The sequence below is a fragment of the Pelobates fuscus genome, chromosome 9 (assembly GCF_036172605.1).
Source record: "Pelobates fuscus isolate aPelFus1 chromosome 9, aPelFus1.pri, whole genome shotgun sequence".
NCBI lineage: Eukaryota > Metazoa > Chordata > Amphibia > Anura > Pelobatidae > Pelobates > Pelobates fuscus.
Genome location: NC_086325.1, coordinates 87,507,530 through 87,526,842, shown reverse-complemented (window position 1 = coordinate 87,526,842; position 19,313 = coordinate 87,507,530). Strand labels below are relative to the sequence as shown.

At 35.8% G+C, this 19,313-nt stretch overlaps 1 protein-coding gene across 1 annotated transcript in view; it reads left to right on the top strand.

The window, feature by feature from the left end:
- DCX (doublecortin) overlaps positions 1–12,717 on the top strand; it is a 108,858-nt gene extending 96,141 nt beyond the window's left edge. The window contains exons 5-7 of the mRNA XM_063432156.1: positions 1,180–1,296; positions 7,130–7,224; positions 11,907–12,717. Coding sequence (XP_063288226.1) covers positions 1,180–1,296; positions 7,130–7,224; positions 11,907–11,963 — 269 coding nt within the window. The 3' untranslated portion in view covers positions 11,964–12,717. The remainder of the gene's footprint in view (positions 1–1,179; positions 1,297–7,129; positions 7,225–11,906) is intronic.
- Positions 12,718–19,313: the final 6,596 nt, after the last annotated feature.

Below are 19,313 nucleotides of genomic sequence, written 5' to 3'. Positions count from 1 at the left end.
TCATCCCTCCCCCATATTTTTTTAAGCTTACTAACCCGCCTCCAAAAAAAGAATCTTGGTGTTTCTAAATTACTGCAAATACATTTTTCCTCACATAAAATCAGGTGCCCCAATGGACGAGACCCATTGCACTTTGCACACACTGACTGATAAGAGCAGGAGCGTCATCAACCTCCCTCCCTTAGTATCCATGAAGCAGGGCAGAGAGTGTCATCTGAGACTTGTGCATCCTGCCAGCACATACTGTGTCTCAGGGCAATCTGTGTGTTACTTTACAATAAATCTGATGCAGGGAAAAGCAGGACAGACGGCGGGACACAGCTCCGAAATCGGGATAGTCGTGTCCAAATCAGAACAGTTGGGCGGGTATGTAAGAATGTCCTAGTAAATGGAAAATGAGGGGTCAGAACTTTTCCTCCACTCCATGTACAGGCCCCCAAACAGTCCCAATTTGAGCAGGACACTACCCATTTGAGGTTATATCTCACCATCCCAATTTGGTTCTCTGGTACAACATATACCACTCAAGTTAAGTATACGGCAGGTGCTTTATTAGATACTCGAGCACTGTGCACTAGTACTGGGACTCTGCAGAAAGCACTCCAGCAGAGCTCTCCGCAAGTTCCTGCAGTCAAGGGGCTTGTCAGTCGTTCAGTGGCCTGGTCTAAGGGTGTCCTAGTGTCACAATTCATGTTACTGGCACCGACTCCATTCAGGCTAAACCACAAATCCTGATCTGAAAATCTCCCAATGTTGGGATATATATATGTATGTATAAAATGTCAGATTTGAAGGTACTCTGTCATAACCAAAATGCATGGTTGGTCAACTTCAGATCAATACGTACATCTAATCAATGAATGGTACTTAAATGATCAACAACAAATGTATGTATACAAGGAGTATAAAGTATACAAGGAGTTATGTACAAACTTTGGTTATTTTTTTTTAAGTGATGCAAAGATGTAAAAGGGGCAGAATCACTAATAGAATGTGTTTGCTGGTTCCACACCTTCCTGGTAATGGTACATGCAACCACTTTTAGCATTAAAGTATCCACCAAGTTTCCCTCAAGTTATCAGGCTCAGGGAGTCGGGCTAATTAGATTACCACTACTGCTAAATGTTCAGAAAAATGTGTTCCCAGAATTTTTTACTAACCTCATGTCTCTCCCCACAGAGTGCCGGGTAATGAAAGGGACTCCAGTTCCCCAAGCCAAGCCCACCTCCAGTTCTCTGAAAAGTGCAGCTAAAAGTCCTGCACCAACACGCCGCAGTAAATCACCTGCTGATTCAGGTGAGTAAATGCTTAGCTACTTCTTGTTTCTAACACCTGGACTTCCATAGGTGATCATGCAAAGATTGTTCTTAAAAAATACTCTGCAAAATTCCTATTTCCTATTCCTATTTCTTATGCACATGCAGACGGCAATCTGTGATCAAAAATTAAATGTTGTAGAGAATAAAATTAAAAACAATGTAGATAGATTCATATCATTAAAGGGATATTCCTGGCTGTAGGGAACCAATTCCTGTTTAATGCATGGAGATAATATGATCATATACATATCCAAAGACAATTAAAAAAAAAAAAAAAAAATACTTGCATTTGAAGTTTCTGCATTTGTTACAAATTAACAGGTTGTGCAATTTCTGCAGTGCGCTTTACACAGGCTCAGCTAACGTTCTACAACAGTGCTAAAATGATGCCATTGATTATTTTTTGGTAAAGCATGGGTTTTTAGGAGTTGTAGTTAATTTGTATGTTTATTGTAAAAGTAAAACAGCTGCTGAAAGAAAACTGAGAGTGTTTAAAAAAAAAAAAAAAAAAAATGATACCCCATATAACTTTAATTTCTTTTTATTCCTTTAAAAAAATGTCACTGACAGATTCTTACCATTCAGGTCCTTTTTTTTTTTTAATCATTTTTAAATGTCTGTCACAAACCCAGTTAATTAATACAGTGTTGTTGTGTGTTACATTTAATTCACAATTCTAAATGTACACGATTGAACATACTGTACATCTATTATGCAGTGCTAACACTTACACTGAAAGATGTCCTTGCCGCACACTGACTTTCAAAGCACAGCAGGATACCCAGTAAGGGAGGAGTTACAATTTAATCTCGGAGACAAGACAATCTAATCAGTGAGGCATGTTTTCCGGGCTTTAATTTCATGCTTCCTTAATGGCTGGGCTGGACCAGGGAGACAAAAATATTTCCACCAAGATACAGCAATTATCTAGCACAAATACATCATGTCAGTCAGGTCCTGACTTCACATTCTATTCCCATGGGCCTGTAAAGATGGGTAGCTTAAGAACACAGCAGATGTCATCTTTAAGTGTAGACTGGATACTACTGCAAAGGGCTTGTGATAGTTAGTCTGTGATGGTAGCAAAATGATTACAGTTTTATTCTCAAAGGGCCACTACTTCCAGAGGGCACATCCATTCTTAAGAACCCCCAGCTAGTGTTGCCTGTCTCCTAAAATAAAATACAGTCTATGTATAATTAATAGCTGCCTCAAGCTATATTTTACAGGTGCATAGTTGCTAATATTTAAAAAACAAATTCCAAGGGCACTTTGTGGCAAGTAGGCACACAGGTATACAGAGACACGCACACACATATATGGTGACACACTGGCACACACACAGATACACATACACCATCATATACACACAGATACATTAAGTGAAACACTCACAATAATAAAATAAAGAAAATACATATTTCTAACCACATTGCTCCAGGCCCTGGTATACCTACACTGTCTAGAAGACCATCAGTAGTTGTACCCATGAGATCTGAGAAAGTTGTTGAGACTCATTTTTGCTGGGACAGACTATAACCAGTAGATAAGATATTTTAAATTTAACAGCATGTGCAGTAAAGGAAGGTTACATTTTAGAACTCTCCTTTACAGGAAGTGTTAGGAAGGCTGTGTAGGTCACCTGCGGGGAGGTGTGACTAGCACTTCTTAATCAAAGTGATTAAACTCCTAATTAGCAGAGAATTGAGCAGTGAGACTGCAGGGGCATTGTCTATACACAAAAGCTGCTTCATTAAGCGAATGTTTTGTGTCTATAGTATCTCTTTAAAAGCACAAAATGCCCTTATTAAATAAACCTTTCAGGAACAGTGTACAGTCATAACTCATCTATAGAAAAGCATGCAAAAGATTATGCCTCAAAATACATATTTTACCTCCGCAGGCTGTATGGATGTGGCAATGTTGCCAGTTATCACCCTTAAATTTAATTCAGTGCTTCCAGGTGAGGAAAAGCTACCTATGACATGTAAAACAAAACAAAAACGTCTGTTCATTGAGGTGTTTTCTACAATTCTGTATGGATTAATAGAAGGAAACATAAATAGATTCCACAAACAACCATAGTTCTAGACTTGCCAAGTAATTTACTGCTCTAGAGGGAATCCCACAGAGACTCCAGAAAACTCATTAAAGGTCACAGGGAGGAAAAGCTACAATCTAACCAGTGAAAGATGGAGACTGACTGACCAGATGGTTCTAGGTTTAAAATGACCGAAATAGCTCCAATAGCGCATTAATATGAAATAGATGGGCCATTTATCTCTCCTAAACATAATATGAGTTTCTGGGCTTTGTTCTATGATATATGATGGTTATCTCCCCTCTTACGTAAGACGCAGTAGAGATGCATGTATTTAAATAATTATTTGCAGGGAAAGGAGGTAGGCCATTTTTGTTCTAATGTAAAAGTGGCACTACATAAGTTACATGTTATTTTTGTAACCATGAAGAAAATGTCAAGGTTTTTTTTCATGCGCAAGTAATTTCTATGCCATTGTTCTGGTCTTTCCTATCCCTCCCAGCCTCGCTCTCTCTCTTGCAAGAAAAAAATCTGATTATATGTTTATTTGTTGAGCACAAATAGGTTGTAGTGACAGAACATGACAAACAAAGTCCAGACTATTGGTCTTTAGGGTGTTGGCCAACAATGTTACTGAAACACTGCAATAAAAACAAGCACACATATTTAGTATCAACATGGGGACCTACAAGAGACTTAGATCTGCAAAAGTTGGGTTTCTACCTTTTGGCTACCCTTACTCCGCACTGCTACCACCAATTGAAATTAAAGGATAAATATTTGGAGATAAAAGCACTGTTGTAAAATGGATGGATGCAAACAAGCTTCTGAGTCCAATTTATTCTGGGAGCACTTATCCCTCTGTAATTTGGGGCAGCAGAAAAAGTGCTGGTGTAATTTAGCATTGCTGGGTCATGGAGTTTTCAACATATTTTCATGTATAGCGCCCCTCACCCAGTTGCTACATCGCAAGAGGCAACAGTGTACTTCTCTTATTTCCTAAGGGGTAGAACATTTTCTTTATACCAGTGAGTGCTATGAACAATTGTTCCAGAAAAACTCAGCTATACACAGTCTTCTGAATCCAATTGCCCTACATCTTCTCTACAAAAAATACCTTGCTGCTTAGACCAAAGGCATGTGTTAAATCCACTACTACATATTTTCTCGTATTGAAAGGGTTAGCAATACCAAAATGTTGAGTTTTTTACCAGTGAAATGATGCCTGTTGACATTTTGTTTAGAATTCACCTTTTTTAAACTTTAAAATGTTTGGATTGATATTGAATTTCATTGTTTTTATGTTTTCACACTGGTGATCTTTTTGCTGAAATGTCAGCAGCTGCCCACATAATCTTACAGGCACAGTGCATTTAACAGAAAGGTAGAAATACCATATTTCGGCTGTCCTCCATATATCTTTCAACCTGTCTCTTTCGGTACATGTCACAGGCTGAGTCATTTTTTCGAGACTGTCTATGTCTGGCCTCCAGCAGGTCAACTCATGCATTGCCCAGACTGTAAATACCAAGAAATAGAATATACTTAGGCATTGTCCTGGGATTTGACATACTATGGAGCCTAAAAAAAAACAACAACAAAAAAAGAATATATTTACAAAACGTCAACCTTTTTAAAATGTGTTATAACAAATGCTGGGGGGTATGTATCTCTTAAGTCTTAACAAAATTTAAAGGTAACAACTTGGTAGAAAAAAAACTGGATTGTGCTGGAGTCTAATCTTTAAAATCTATTTATTCCTTAATTCATAGCTGCATTGTAGACTTGCTAAATGTTTGTTATGCTCTTAATGATCATTTATAAAAAGAGACTTGTATATACACATACACAATCCGCTATGACAGACCTATCCATGGGAGGGCCGGCAAGGATAGAGGGGTGGTAGTCTGCGGTCTTACACCATATGTCTTTGGACTAAAATAGGAAGAGGTGTTGTGGGATGTCTGTTGGTGCTGTTCTGCAGAGTGTGCTCTGAGACAGCTACATGGTCCAGGCAAAGGTTTCTCTATGAGAAATCTTTATATGGACCAGACACGGTTCCCATGATGTCAAGTGCCATCGCCCAGCACTTGACTGTAAGTACGTATATACTTTTTTTCTCTTTAATTGTTAGGGGGGTAAACTAAAGAATAGCGCTCAATAAGGCATTCTTCATTTTAAAAAAGAGGTGTATAAAACATGAGCTGTAGTAACCCTTTAAGAGCCATATCCATGCCTCTCTACACAAACCGTTCCAACTCTGTGAGCCATTCTGTCCATGAAAAAAGTTGCTGGAAACAAAAACATCCCCGGCATTAAATGCAGTTTTGTTTAGCCAAGGTACTTAAGCAAAGGAAAAGGGGTACAGGAGACTGCTTTGATAATCATCTGTCTGATGTCAAAAGTGGGGGAAAAAAAACACTAGTATCATGCTGCCTCTCCACTACCTGTAGAGATTCAGAACTGAAGAACTTCACACCTGGGGCTTCAGCCCACAAAGCCCAAAAAACAACATATTTGTCCTGCACATTTCCTGCCTGCTGCCTCACTCCTGCATTACTATTTCAGTAGACCTACCAACGCACCTCCTGCTTTTTTAACTAAATGGTCTGAGGCTGCAGCCCACAACTCCTATGTGCTAATGACCGGGGTGGCCTTGTTCATGTACTGATGGAGGTTGGAGGAATAAATTATTTCACAGCAGGACACTTGGCAGCCTTCTCTGTCAAATCCATACTGCATGCTCAACTCGAGTAAGACCATTCAGAGTCTGTGAGTTCCATGCAAAAGAAAGGACATTTGTACTCGCTCCCCAGGCCAATATTTGCCAGCTGACCCTGTACATATAGGACTACAATGTTCGAAATATATATGAAACTTGTGCAATATAAATAAAAAATTGATTTAATGGGGAAGCTCTAACACACGCATGGAGGTCACATCGTACATGCGCATTAGGTCCTCCATCGGCATGACGCTGCAGAAGGAGGAGACACAGGTAACTGTTTTAAAGGGCTGTTAACCCCTTCATGCTCGCAAGGGGGACCTAAAGTTATGGACAAGGCATACTATAGCATTAAGAATACTGTTTTTTATTCCTAATGCTAAAGTGTTCCTTTAAATCAATGATGTGCTTTTGTTTGCAGAGTCTTCTTGTTGCCTGATTAAAAGTGAGGTAGAAAGTTTTTTTGTAAAGCATTTTGTCGATCATTTTTTTGCTTTGTTTACACAATCTATCTTTTATATGAATCATATGCCAGACAATCCTAACACAGCCAAATCAAACAATGCATATTACCTTGACCCAGTATTTAAGAGTGAGGGCCGGAGCATAGTTGCACTCATACGACATTTGACAAGTTGATGTCCACTATTCCCAGATGATCATGGTAAAATGCCCTTACTTTGGCACAGAAGGACTATGGATGTAGGTTTCTTTGGTGCTTGTTGTTACTGCAGTCTTGATCCCAGTAAACCCTTCAGTATGTGCTTTAGTTACTGCTATAAATTGTGTTAAACAAACGTTAAAACCTTTTTATTTCAGCTATTGTACAACATAGCAGGCTTGGCCTAAATTTTCTAAATATAGACTTTTTTTTTTAGTCCACCATAGCTCACACTTTATTGAATATACTTAAGTCTACTTAGCTGCTGTGGGAACATACCCTGCTTCCTACAGAAAATTGAGTATATTACTGTAAGGATTTTATGAACATTGCATATTCAGACAACTCATGTTAACATACTGTGTGATTCTCTTGTGTGGCAGCTAATGGGACATCAAGCAGTCAGTTGTCCACGCCCAAATCCAAGCAGTCTCCGATCTCTACCCCGACCAGTCCAGGAAGTCTTCGCAAACACAAGGTATTATGTTTCCTCTCCAACTACGTAACACTAAATCTTATTTCAAAGTGCTATCCTAAACCTTATTAAATCTCGTGATGTTTTATTGAATTAGGTGTAAGATTCTGCAAGTTAGATGCTGAATAAACCTCTAAAACTATCCGTTATCCATGTGATTGGGATTAATACTAAAACAGGTTCAACTTGGTTAACTTCAACTCTGCTAAATTGCCAACAGGACAGTTAAGATATGCAATTTGCTCACCATTACATTATGCTATATTAATACATGGCTATTCACTGGCTGCATTTAGCAGGTTAAGGGGTAAAGCTTACCCCTTAACCAAACATCTAACATCAGATTATTGGATAAATGGATAGGGGGTGCAGAGAGGCTGGGTCTCCTGGGATCCAGCAACAGTTGCACTTTCAGCTATTTTTTCTCATATATTCTAATTCTCTTACTAGTTTGTTAGAGGCAAGCTGGATGTAAATGGTTTCAACACAAACCTAATCTCATCTGAGTTTCAACCACCTAATGTAATAACTCACTAGTTAGTGAAAAAAAACTTATCTTAGAAGAAATAAAGTATAATTTTAAATTATTTGTTTGAAATGTTTCTTTCATCTTTAGTATTGTTGACTAATTATTATTAGTTGTGTTTTTTTTTTGTTTTTTTATATCATTATTATTATTATTATTATTATTATTATTATTTTTAGCATGAGTTTTAGTGGGGTAGATTTACTACTTTAATGAAAACAATCTCTGTGTAATGAAGGCAAGGTATTTCACTAATCCAGCAAAGCACTAACCTGTACCTGGTTTGTTTCACACTTATCCATAGTCTTTCAAAATCTGAGCCCCCCTAGTTGTTTTGGAGCCTATCTATAGATTCACAAATATGAACTGTGCCAAATGTAAGCAGATGCTAGCTAGCTTGTCATTGGGCACTGTTTTTCCTACACAGTCATTGAGCTTGCTTTGCATAATGTTGAATAAAGCCTACATTTGTAGAGCTCATACAGTACCAGTCAATCTTACTCTACATTTGTAATTCTCCATTGACTGACACTGGCATTGGTCAAAGTAGACCTTTTCATTCAGTACGCTATATTGTGTTTGGCAGTATTTTGTGCACCATGCACTGGTGGGGCATTTTTTTAGCCTGCTCAGCCATCAAAGCAAACCAATAAAATTTTGTTTTCAAAAATGCAAGCACATTTGCATTCATGATATCATATGGAGACCTGTTCAGTCTATAGCAGGAGTAGGCAACCGTTGGAACTTCAGATGTTTTGGACAGCATCTCCCATAATGCTCTTATAGCCATAATGCTGGCATAACATCAGTGGAGATGTAGTCCACAACATCTGGAGTGCCGAAGGTTGCCTATCCATGGACCATATGTTTTCACATTTAACTTTTGTCTACACAACATACCTACACATTCTATTCATAAAAAGAGAATTAATTATACTGATAAAGTTTAAATATTAAAAAATATAATGGTCTAACAATTATCATAGTTGTAGTTTAATAACCGCTGGTAGTCCAAGGAGACCTCTCCAGTGATGTGCAATGCCCAAGAGCTGTAATAACATTTTAATAAATGCTGACTACACATAGTTCTGTAAAGGAGAAAAAAATCAATAGCAATTCTTATTAGGAAAACATTTTAGCATGAGATTGGTCTTGTGACTTGTCTAAATGTACTAGTGTGTCAGACATGATTAATTATGATGAGAATATGATAAGAGGGTCCGTTAACCACAACTATTGACACACACAAGATGCATGATACATGTATCAAAGACCAACTGTGGTTTGGAATAGTTGTAGAATTTGCTTTGATAATGAATACCCACTCTATTTAAACTGTCCATGTACTCTTGTCTGCCTTGGCAGAAATTGCTGTAAGCCTCTTATGGTCAGAAGACCACAACAGTACAGTCCGCAGGGAAACAAACTTAAAGGCAATGTTCCACTTCCCATATTATCTGTGCTGTATTTAATTAACTAATTCATTGATTACCCTCTACCAGCATGCTCGTTACTAAATACAGATTAAGGAACAGCGCACACATGAAAATACAGTGCCACTACTTCTCAATACCCCAATATCGATGTGTCCTACACTCATTTCAACGTTGGAAACCAATAACTAGTGCCAAAGTGTATATAAATCTGTTGTAAGAGCATTGTAAATATACATAATGGACAATGAATGTGATAAAGACAATTACAAAAAAAATAGTGTCAAAGCTAATCAATTAAAGTGATATTGCCTAGATTAATATACTCACAATACATCTGCTCTATACTAATTAAAATTATGATTAAAGTGACGTCACTATCCAAAGGTTGCCTCCAAAGGGGCATCTGAAGCCAGGGGCTGTGGCGTGGTGCTAAATACAAAAGCAATCAGATCTGGTCCAAATTTACATAGTGAAAAAAATATATATATATATATATAAATATATATATATATATATATATATAATTTTTTTTATTTTTTTTTCACCATGTAAATTCGGACAAGATCTGATTGCTTTTGTGTTTAGCACCATATATATGTGTGTGTGTGTGTGTGTGTGTGTGTGTATATATATATATATATATATATATATATATATATATATATATATATATATATATATATAGTATTTATTTATTGAGGTATTGCAAAATAGTGGTGGACTTAACATGATATGGCCATATGGTGGAACTGAATCCTCATGTTTGTTTACTGAGAGAGGTGATTTTAGGTAATCTTAGAAAATGTAACACTGTATTTTTTTGTGTGTACTCTTAATCTGTATTTTGTATAAATTTTGACCTCTAATGCAGCACCATTATTGAGAAATGCATGTGCCTCCAATTACCCTTTGATTCAACATGCTTGTTGCTGACAGGAAAAACTTTACATATACATGCTATTGAAATCTGTTTAGTAAAAATAAATAGTGAGGGTACTTTTTCAGGTAACATTTGAGATTCATGGTTAGTCTATACTCGTTCATAATATTGGTGGGGTAACTAAGTAAAGTCTGAATGGCCCTCCACTAAAAGTGGCAAAACCATTCTGCTGCAAACTAGGCCATTCAGACTGTTAAATTGCATGAACAATTTAATTTTTTTACAAAGTCCAGATTTTATAATTCAGGCCCTGAATGGGCCTATTTTTAGTGTAGAGTTCAGCCTGACCAAACACCGCCAACCTCAGTAATGGCTGAAATCGGGCCCGAATGCTGCAAATGCGTCAGGGATGCTGCAAATTTGGGCCCAGATTTAAAAATAAAATCTGAACAAAATGATTGCTGGCAGAACTAGCAGCTAGCAGACAAATCGCTAAATACCAATCAGTGCCAAGAGGGTAATTATGTGGTGCCTGGTCACGGCTTGCTAGCCATACACCCATCCAAATAATACAAATCAATAGGAGGAACTGATGCCCTCCCAAGTCCCCATCCTCTGATGGTAGGTGGGGCCCTAATTAATTCAACAATGGAAGGGGTTGAGATGCCATAGTCTACCGCCCCCACAAATATTGGAATGACCCCCTTCCTCTGGTGGCTAGTGGTCTCCAATCCATTAGCCTTTAACTAATAAAAATAAATAACCCTACCTGCCCTCCTCATCCAAATAATAGTGAGGGAACAATTAAACTTGCACCTGTTTAAAAGAATATTAGACTTGTCATCAGAAGTCTTCTATTTTTTCTTATTTTCAACCCCAAAAAGCCCACATAAAAATCAATTTTCTCGCAATTCAATGGTTTATGATAAAATAAAAAAAGTCTGGCCACAAAAAAAAATAAAAAAAAAAAATGGCAGAAATATTAAAAAGATTGCACCGCAATGAAATTAATCCATTTTCACTCAGAGGGTTCCGCATAATTGGGAAAGACCTTACATAGGTTTTTCCATGCTGTGTCGGCTATTGCAAAGCATGGGAAATCTTCTTACACTATGCAATATGAGGAAGAGCACTCTAGTTGGTTGGTTACTAAGCCAACCAGTCAAAGCACTCTGACAACTCTCACTATTTCCTCTCCCCTAATATTATAATTAAGGACCCCAATTGCCACCAGTGGTTGGGGGCCAGATGGACTTGGTCCCTTTCCTGAATAGAACTGCCATGCGAATTTGCAGCAGTCAGTGCTACCAGCGAGCAAGTAGTATTTAAATTTGTCATTTACTTGCATAAAAGAAAGAGAATGATCACAATACCTTTTTGAATACTTATATCTAATACATACAAATAAAGAATATTAAAAAACAAATGGTAAAGGGATTAACCCTATCTGTAGCATGCATTTATCGCTCCCTAAATGTCTCATGTAAATGAAAGTACTGTCATTAAAAAAGGACCACACTGTGATTGAGAAAAGTCACTAAAAAAGGAAAGTATTGTAATGTCTGTTTTAACATCGGTCTTATAGTCTTCTGTAAACACAAATGCGCATGTACGTGCCTGAACAGTTCATCTTTATCTGACATTGAAAATGTATTTATAGTCAGCTATACTTTTTCTTTTTGACAACATGCGATAATAAGTACTATCCTTACTAGCATATTTTAGGTTGTGTTTTCTCTTTGTTTTTTTGTAAGCAAGCCATAAAATGGTCTTCATATAAGCTTCACACTTCTGATTTATTTATTTTTTTAACTCATTCCTTTTTGTCTTTTTCTTTTTACAGGACCTGTACCTTCCCCTCTCTCTGGATGACTCCGACTCTCTTGGGGATTCCATGTAAAAGTCTACAGTATAACATGTCCCAGTTCGTAGGACCGCATAGTGGATAGAAGCAGACCGGGCACATTGGTGCTTTCTTAACTAAGGATACAGTTACAGCTTTCACTGTTACATTTTTATAATTATTTCTGTCATTTATTGTTTGTGCCATAAATCCATGTGACCCAATCTGGCAAGGGTGATCAACATTTGTTTTATAGTGATGAAGCAGGCTTCAAATTTATGTTTATGCAACGTGTGTCATTTTTTGAGTTATTTTGTTACACAACATTGTGCTCTACAAGCTGATGACCGTGTTATCGTTAACAACCTGTATAACACAAATAGCTGGTTAAGTTTAGTAAGTTAAAGAAAACAACTTAACAGTAAAGTACACATGTAAGTGTAATGGGGAATGTTTAGTGTGTAGATTATACTGCTGGTTATGTGTGTAATTTTGTATTCTATTGAAGGTAACTAAACGGATTACCTCTTTGTTAATTTATAAATCCCAATAATAATGAGATTGAAATTTGTTGCAAGGTCTTTAAAGAAAGTCTCTTTATATCAGAACTTGGGTGAGATATAGTATAGGCACCATTCCATAAAAGGTACATATACGACTAGATGTAAAAATGTCAGATAAATCAAATAGGGGTTGAAATTTAAAAGTCAGATGATGTTTGGGTGAATTTGGTCGCTAGCAAAAAGTTGAATTGCTAGAACCAATCTAAAATTAACTGCAGATTTATGGAAACAGCTGATAATTTGACTGTTTTGTATTTCATTCAAGATATTTTTTTTTTTTTTTTTTTTTTTTTTTTAAGAATAATAATTATAGCAGATTTCAAGATGAAATATTGATATGGATGAATCAATTCAGCTGCCAGTTGATTCCACTTTTACTGAATTGTGCCTTAACCCCTTAAGGACCCATGACATGTGACATGTCATGATTCCCTTTTATTCCAGATGTTTGGTCCTTAAGGGGTTAAACTGTATGTCACCTTGAAACACCCAGGCTTTTTTTGTGATTTTTATCATGGGGATTTTAACCCCTTAAGGACCAAAATTCTAGAATAAAAGGGAATCATGATATGTCACACATGTCATGTGTCCTTAAGGGGTTAAAAGATTTTCTTTAACAAATGTCGAAGTTGAAAATGGTGTTCTGAATCACAGTGAACGCATCACATTCTCTGTACCGTAGAGAGTCTGAAACAGAAATGTTTGTACAATTTGCAGAGTTAAAAGGGTTAATGAACTATTTCTCTGAGTACCAACTTTGTTGGTTCTAGTGGTAGAGAAAACAGGTTAATATTTTATTAGTACATCTGTGTGTCCACAGTGACTGATTTAGAGAGAATACTGCAGATCACTTAAGGGCTGTTCAAGCTATTTCTACTGATCTGGAACCATATGGTCACCTTATTTATTTTTTTACATGGCAATTTCAGTTCTCCTCCTTCAATTGTCATGCCTTTTCATGTTTTATTATGCTCCAGTTTCTTGTTTAGCCCCACGCCCCAAAAAAAAGAAAGAAAAGAAAAATCCTATTTAAAGAGCAGATGGTTGAATTATTTGAAAGTTATTAATCAGTAGATGTTCATGATGATTAATATACTTGGGTATTTAAATCTGTCAATCCTTTCCAAACCAGTTCAGTTATAACATTTGTATTTAATTTGTATTTGTGGATGATACCATTGGAGGTAATATTTAGTAGTAATTCAGGATAATTGGGCCTATAGTAAGAAGTGGTGATTTAAATGACTATAGAAGTTAGCCTTTTTTTTTAATGTATGCCTCGCAGTATTGTCAAATACATTGAAATATAACTGGCCACAGATTGCTTAATCATATTAATCTTTGGAGCCATGGAGCAAAAGGTTCTGTTATGCATCACTATTAGTCCGAGGGCCCAGAATTATGAAATACAGCTCTCTGCTTATTGTGGATTCATAAAACTCTAAAATTGACAACCCTGTTTCCCTGGTAATATGGTGAATCGATCACCAAAGCACTATTTAATCAGGAGAGAGATTTTGTATAGAAATGCTTGCACTGAAATTAACTGCACACATTAACACTTATAATTGAGTTCACATGTGTTTTAGGGAAGGCACACAAAGTATATATTTGCTAATAAAATTACTATCAAATGTGTAGATCAAGAAAAACCTGTTATGTAAAATTGTATGACCATGCCCCATATTTACAGTCATCGTGTGCTTATTTATTGGTTTGCATGGATGCAGTGAAATTAAATATGGGCCAAGACAGAAGGACAGATCTACTATATTTGATCCATGCATTTGTTTTAATTTTGATATCCTGAAATATAGAGTAATTATGCTCTGAAAGCGGAGTTTTTCAGCTTGATCTGTCTGTGCCATATCTAAAATGTGGCCCATTAATGAAACTGGGGGAAAAAACAGGCGTTTTAATCGGAAACTGTATGCAAGTAAAAGGTTAATCTACAATAATCCTGTATTTCAGCTTTTATCTTTACTAAATTATTTCTTGTAATATCCAGCCCTGAAAACACTGTGATACTGTGTTTTAATTTCTATGTTTTATATCAATAAACAACAACACTTTTTATTATTGTCACTTCTGAAAGTAGATTTATAGGAACCTACTTTTATAAAGATCTCGTTTTCAACTTTAGAAAATATGACAACAACTCTGGGACAAGCAACCGATTTACACAGCATTTATTTACAGCATTAAGAAAGAAAATTCAATTAATACCTTTTTTTTTATTTATTTTTTAAACAAAACATTTTGATATGGTTTTTGTAAAAGACTTGTGTTTCTGTACATTAGATTAATTTATTTGTACTGCTTGTATTGTACTATTAACATATATAGAGTCTGGGAAATATTATAAATCTGTTTTTCAGTCATATTAGATGTGGTTTCTTACTAATGCCAGTCATTATATAGTACTCTTTTTATACTCTAGGGGTACTATATCTACTTTTCAAGTTCCTATATGGAAGAAAATTTTATAACATTTGATTTTTGAATAATCATGTAAAGGCTGCCATATTTGATAAGATTGCCGTGTATTTAAAACTGAATGCAATTGTTTTTTTTTTTTTTCCTAGTAGACAAGGGGAAGCAATTTTTGATTACACTCTTAACTTCCTGTTGTGCACTGCTTCAGGTCCTGCTCAGGCAACACACAAAAAAGTAAAATTAACCCCCTCTCCCCAATCCATTAAAAATAACTGTTGCTGTTTCTAAATAGCTAAGGGTAGTAAACCAGTTGCATGTATTTTTTTTTTTTTTTTTTTTTTTTTCCTAATGTTAGAAGTATTTTTTTTTTCTTCACATCGGGAAAATCTTTTTCTTTTTTTTCTTTAACAGTTTTCAAGGGGAAAAAAACACACTTTTGTTTTTATCTTTTAAACAAAATGATTGGTAAACTAATACATTTGCATTAGGCTGTATAAACATCAGTTGGCATGGGAACAATAAAAGGACTGTGTCAGTGTGTCTGAGGAAGGGGTTTAGTTTCCGTGATAAAAATGGCTTTAGACAGACTGTATAAATATTTCTGTCTTTCTCTAATTGAATTAAAATGTTCGCTAAATTTCTGACACATTTGATCACCACCATGTAATATTTACTTGATGGTGATAAAATATGTCCGTATTGCATCAGAAATCTCTTTATTAAGGGGAAGGGAGTTGTTTTCGTTAAACATAGTAAGTTGAGCCAGGGTTGCCATGTCAGAGAAATAATTAATGTTATGTACCATTTACACCCTGCTTGATATGTCTCAATGTATATTTACATAATAAACAATTTCGTACAATGCATGGCAGTGTCACAGTTAACAAGGTGGAAAACATGAAAATGATCATGAAATTCAACCAACTACCCATTAAATAAATAAAAAAAAACATGATGGCACTAGAAATAATGAACATGGCTCACTGAATTTGGTAAACACATATATCACACACCTCTAGAGCAGATTATAGAAACAAAACAGAAGACTAATGCCAATAGTTGTCTAGATGACATTTTGTCAGTCAAAATAAGAAAATTAGGGTAATGTATGAGAAACCTAATCTATATACGAACACAGACTGTACTAATTCTGCTAAGCAATATTGATGATATTGTGATCAAAACTCTCATCCACCCTTAAAGTTGATCCAGAGCTCTAAACCACACTGACATTTTTATTAACTTACTTTTAACTTACTTTTGGATAACAAAAGTACAAAGATGCTAAATTAGCAATATGTGGCTAGAACTAAATTTTACTACATTAAAAAAGGCACAAGCCATTGTAATTTTTTCTTAAACTATATATGGACTGAAATTTTATAAGGGAAAATGTAGGTCCACTTTTACAACCTGTACATGAATTTAAATTTGTGGTGCAAAGTGCCTTGAATTGTTGAAGGCTACGTCTAAGCACCATACCTACTATATCATGCTGCAGTGGTTATGGTGACGAGTAACTGGATGCCATGTGGATGTAATCTGTCAAACGGTTACAGAATGGTTTCACACATACCTTGCTGTGTTTGATGCTTCCAGTCCTTGCAGTGTGATTTAATCTGATAAATCATAAGTTCATAGTTGTGCATTATCTTATCAACTTACAATAGATTTGGACAATACTTATTGTTGAGACCCTGCAGCTGGCACCTGTTATGGCTTGGTATAATAATGCAGTAGTGTATTTTCATTTTTTAAACAGACCAATTTAGACCAGCAGAACCACAGGAGCTTGACTCTGCAAAGTAAATGTGAAAACATTTGAACGATTTTACTGATTACCTCCGGATGGCCCTCGGCACCATAACTACTATAACAACGTGTCCTGTTAATCCTGTTTCAGTTATTTTCTTTTATTAACAGAACATGCTGCTATAGTTCATTGTAATGTGCTCTTGTTAAAATGGAATCTAGTTTGTTGTTCGATTTCTACATCTATAAATCTCTTTTAATAATATAATAAAACATATAAATGCCAGTTTAAAATATTTTCCCACTTTAAGGCGTTGTTACAATTGCTTGTGGCTTTTGTTATCATAATTATAGGTCACTGGTACCTTTTTAGTGAAAATCCCCACTAATGATTTGCTTTTTGGCTTCTGTCACTCAATTAATTTAGTCATTTCTTTCATGGGCCAGTTAACGTAATAGGCCTCAAATTCTCTGCTTCACCTAACATGTCAGGTTAAGTAGACGTTTCTTGACAAGACACCGCTTTGCATAGAAAGCCTCAAAGATTTTTTTTTTCTTTGCCCAATGAGAATCAAAATGATGAATATCACAACACAAAAATATAGTCTTTAAAACGTATAAAAACAACAATGAACAGGCTTGTATAAGTAAAAAAAAAAAAATGACGCATCTGCACTTAAGCTTAAATGCAAGTACATCTTGTGATTACTTTACAGGCATTATTTTAAGGCAAACATCAGAAAATATGGGATTTCAACACTACAGTAAAGATCAATTTTATGCCTCTTATTCTAATGCTTCTCAAAAGGTTTAAATATGATTTGTGGTTCACACAATATGGAATGGCTATATTTACTAACAGGAGTATTTACTAAAGTGATAACTGGCAGAAAGTCAAAGTGAATTTTAAATTTAAGGCCAAAATAGCAAATAATAAAACAGAATAGAATACTTTCTCCAAGTCCGCCATGTTTTTCATGACCGCTTTTTTTTTTTTTTTTTTTTTATCCAAAATATTGAAATTCACTTTAAATTGCCAACAATTCACGCTTCGGTGAATAACCCTGTAAGTGTGAAACTGGATTTTAAACTTTTGTTAATTTAACTTTAATTGTGCAGTTGTCAACTGATTTCCCAACCCACCCTAAAAATAACAAGAGCGTGTGCACTTTCAAAGAACAAACAACATATATATTGCAAAAATACAACACTCAACGACTCTATTCCATATAGAGCCTAAAAGTACCATGAATCAAACAAGACTGTGGAGCACAGCCAATAAAAGTATAAACCAACTGTATTATGCAAACAAAATTAAATGGTTTCCAAAAAATAAAGGCATATACAGAATATACCTGTTAAGCTAGATATCTAAATACCATAATCAGCTACATATACATAAATCACATTTGTCAGACCAAAAATCATACAAATTAACAATCCTAACAACCAATCTAAGGCACAGAATGCCCAAATAGATACACTATACATACAGACTCAAGTTCTTGCCAATTCCTTTCCACACCATCTCCATCATCATTCTATGTAATCCTTATCTGGTTCACAGTCCAATAAAATGCTTCTCATAGAGAAGCATTGTTGGACCTTTCTTGATTGTGCCAATCACCTTCCTTTGATAGAGAGGCATTGAATACAATTGAGTCCAACCAAATGGAGGTTGGAGCATGTCAGAAGTAGAATTGAAAAGACATGAAAGGAGGAGTTAGAAAGGGAAGATGGAAGAGAGGGCTGTCATTAGGGAAGGAGGGGAAAAATGTCTGTTGAGGCGCATAGTTGTTTGCCTACAAGAGAAGAAGCTCATTACGCCTGATGTCGGCGCGCACTTTTTTGCTACACATTTGATAGGCTAGCAGGACACAGTATCGTTTAAGAGTTTGCAGCACTTGTAGTCACTAGGCCTTAAACAGTTTTCCATTTCCCATATTAAACTTGCCATTATGTAATAAGACCAGATTTCTGTCATTGGAAAGCAAGTGAAGTCATATTTTATAAAAATGTTTATAGTTTTTAAATTGTATTAGCATTTCCTAGGAAAAAGTATTCTGTGATGGTAGCCATTTTTTGACTGGGAGCTTGTTAAAAATCTTAAATAGAAGCACAAACATGTTTTAGACTCCTAGTCAAAGTTATTACACCAGCAAGTAATTGGGTATTCTAGCCTAAAAAAAATTGTGTTACACATTTTTGTACTAGACCATGGTCAATTTATAAACCTAAGCCATTGATTAATACTAAAACCAAGCTGACTTTTCAATGAAAAAAAATCTCATGTTCTGAACCGTGACACCAAAATTACCTGGCATGGTGAAAAATAACTGATAGCAGTAATGTTTGCTTACTATATTCACATTACCTGACAGAGGCTGATGATACGAGTCAATACAAACTTTACTAAGGCTAGAATTTATATTCTGAGCAGAGCTCAGAACTTGACGTCCCATGCTACTAGGTAGGCCTAAAAGTTACTTATCAATGCAAGGGTCCATGGCACATTAATTAAGAGTGAATTTCAACTTGCCAGTGCTGAGTATACACTTGCCATGGGCTTGTGAAGAGTGGAAATATTGAGCCATTTGTAAGGGTATAATTTGCATTTAATCTGAGAGGAAATAGAAATGTAAAGATGTATTTTCTT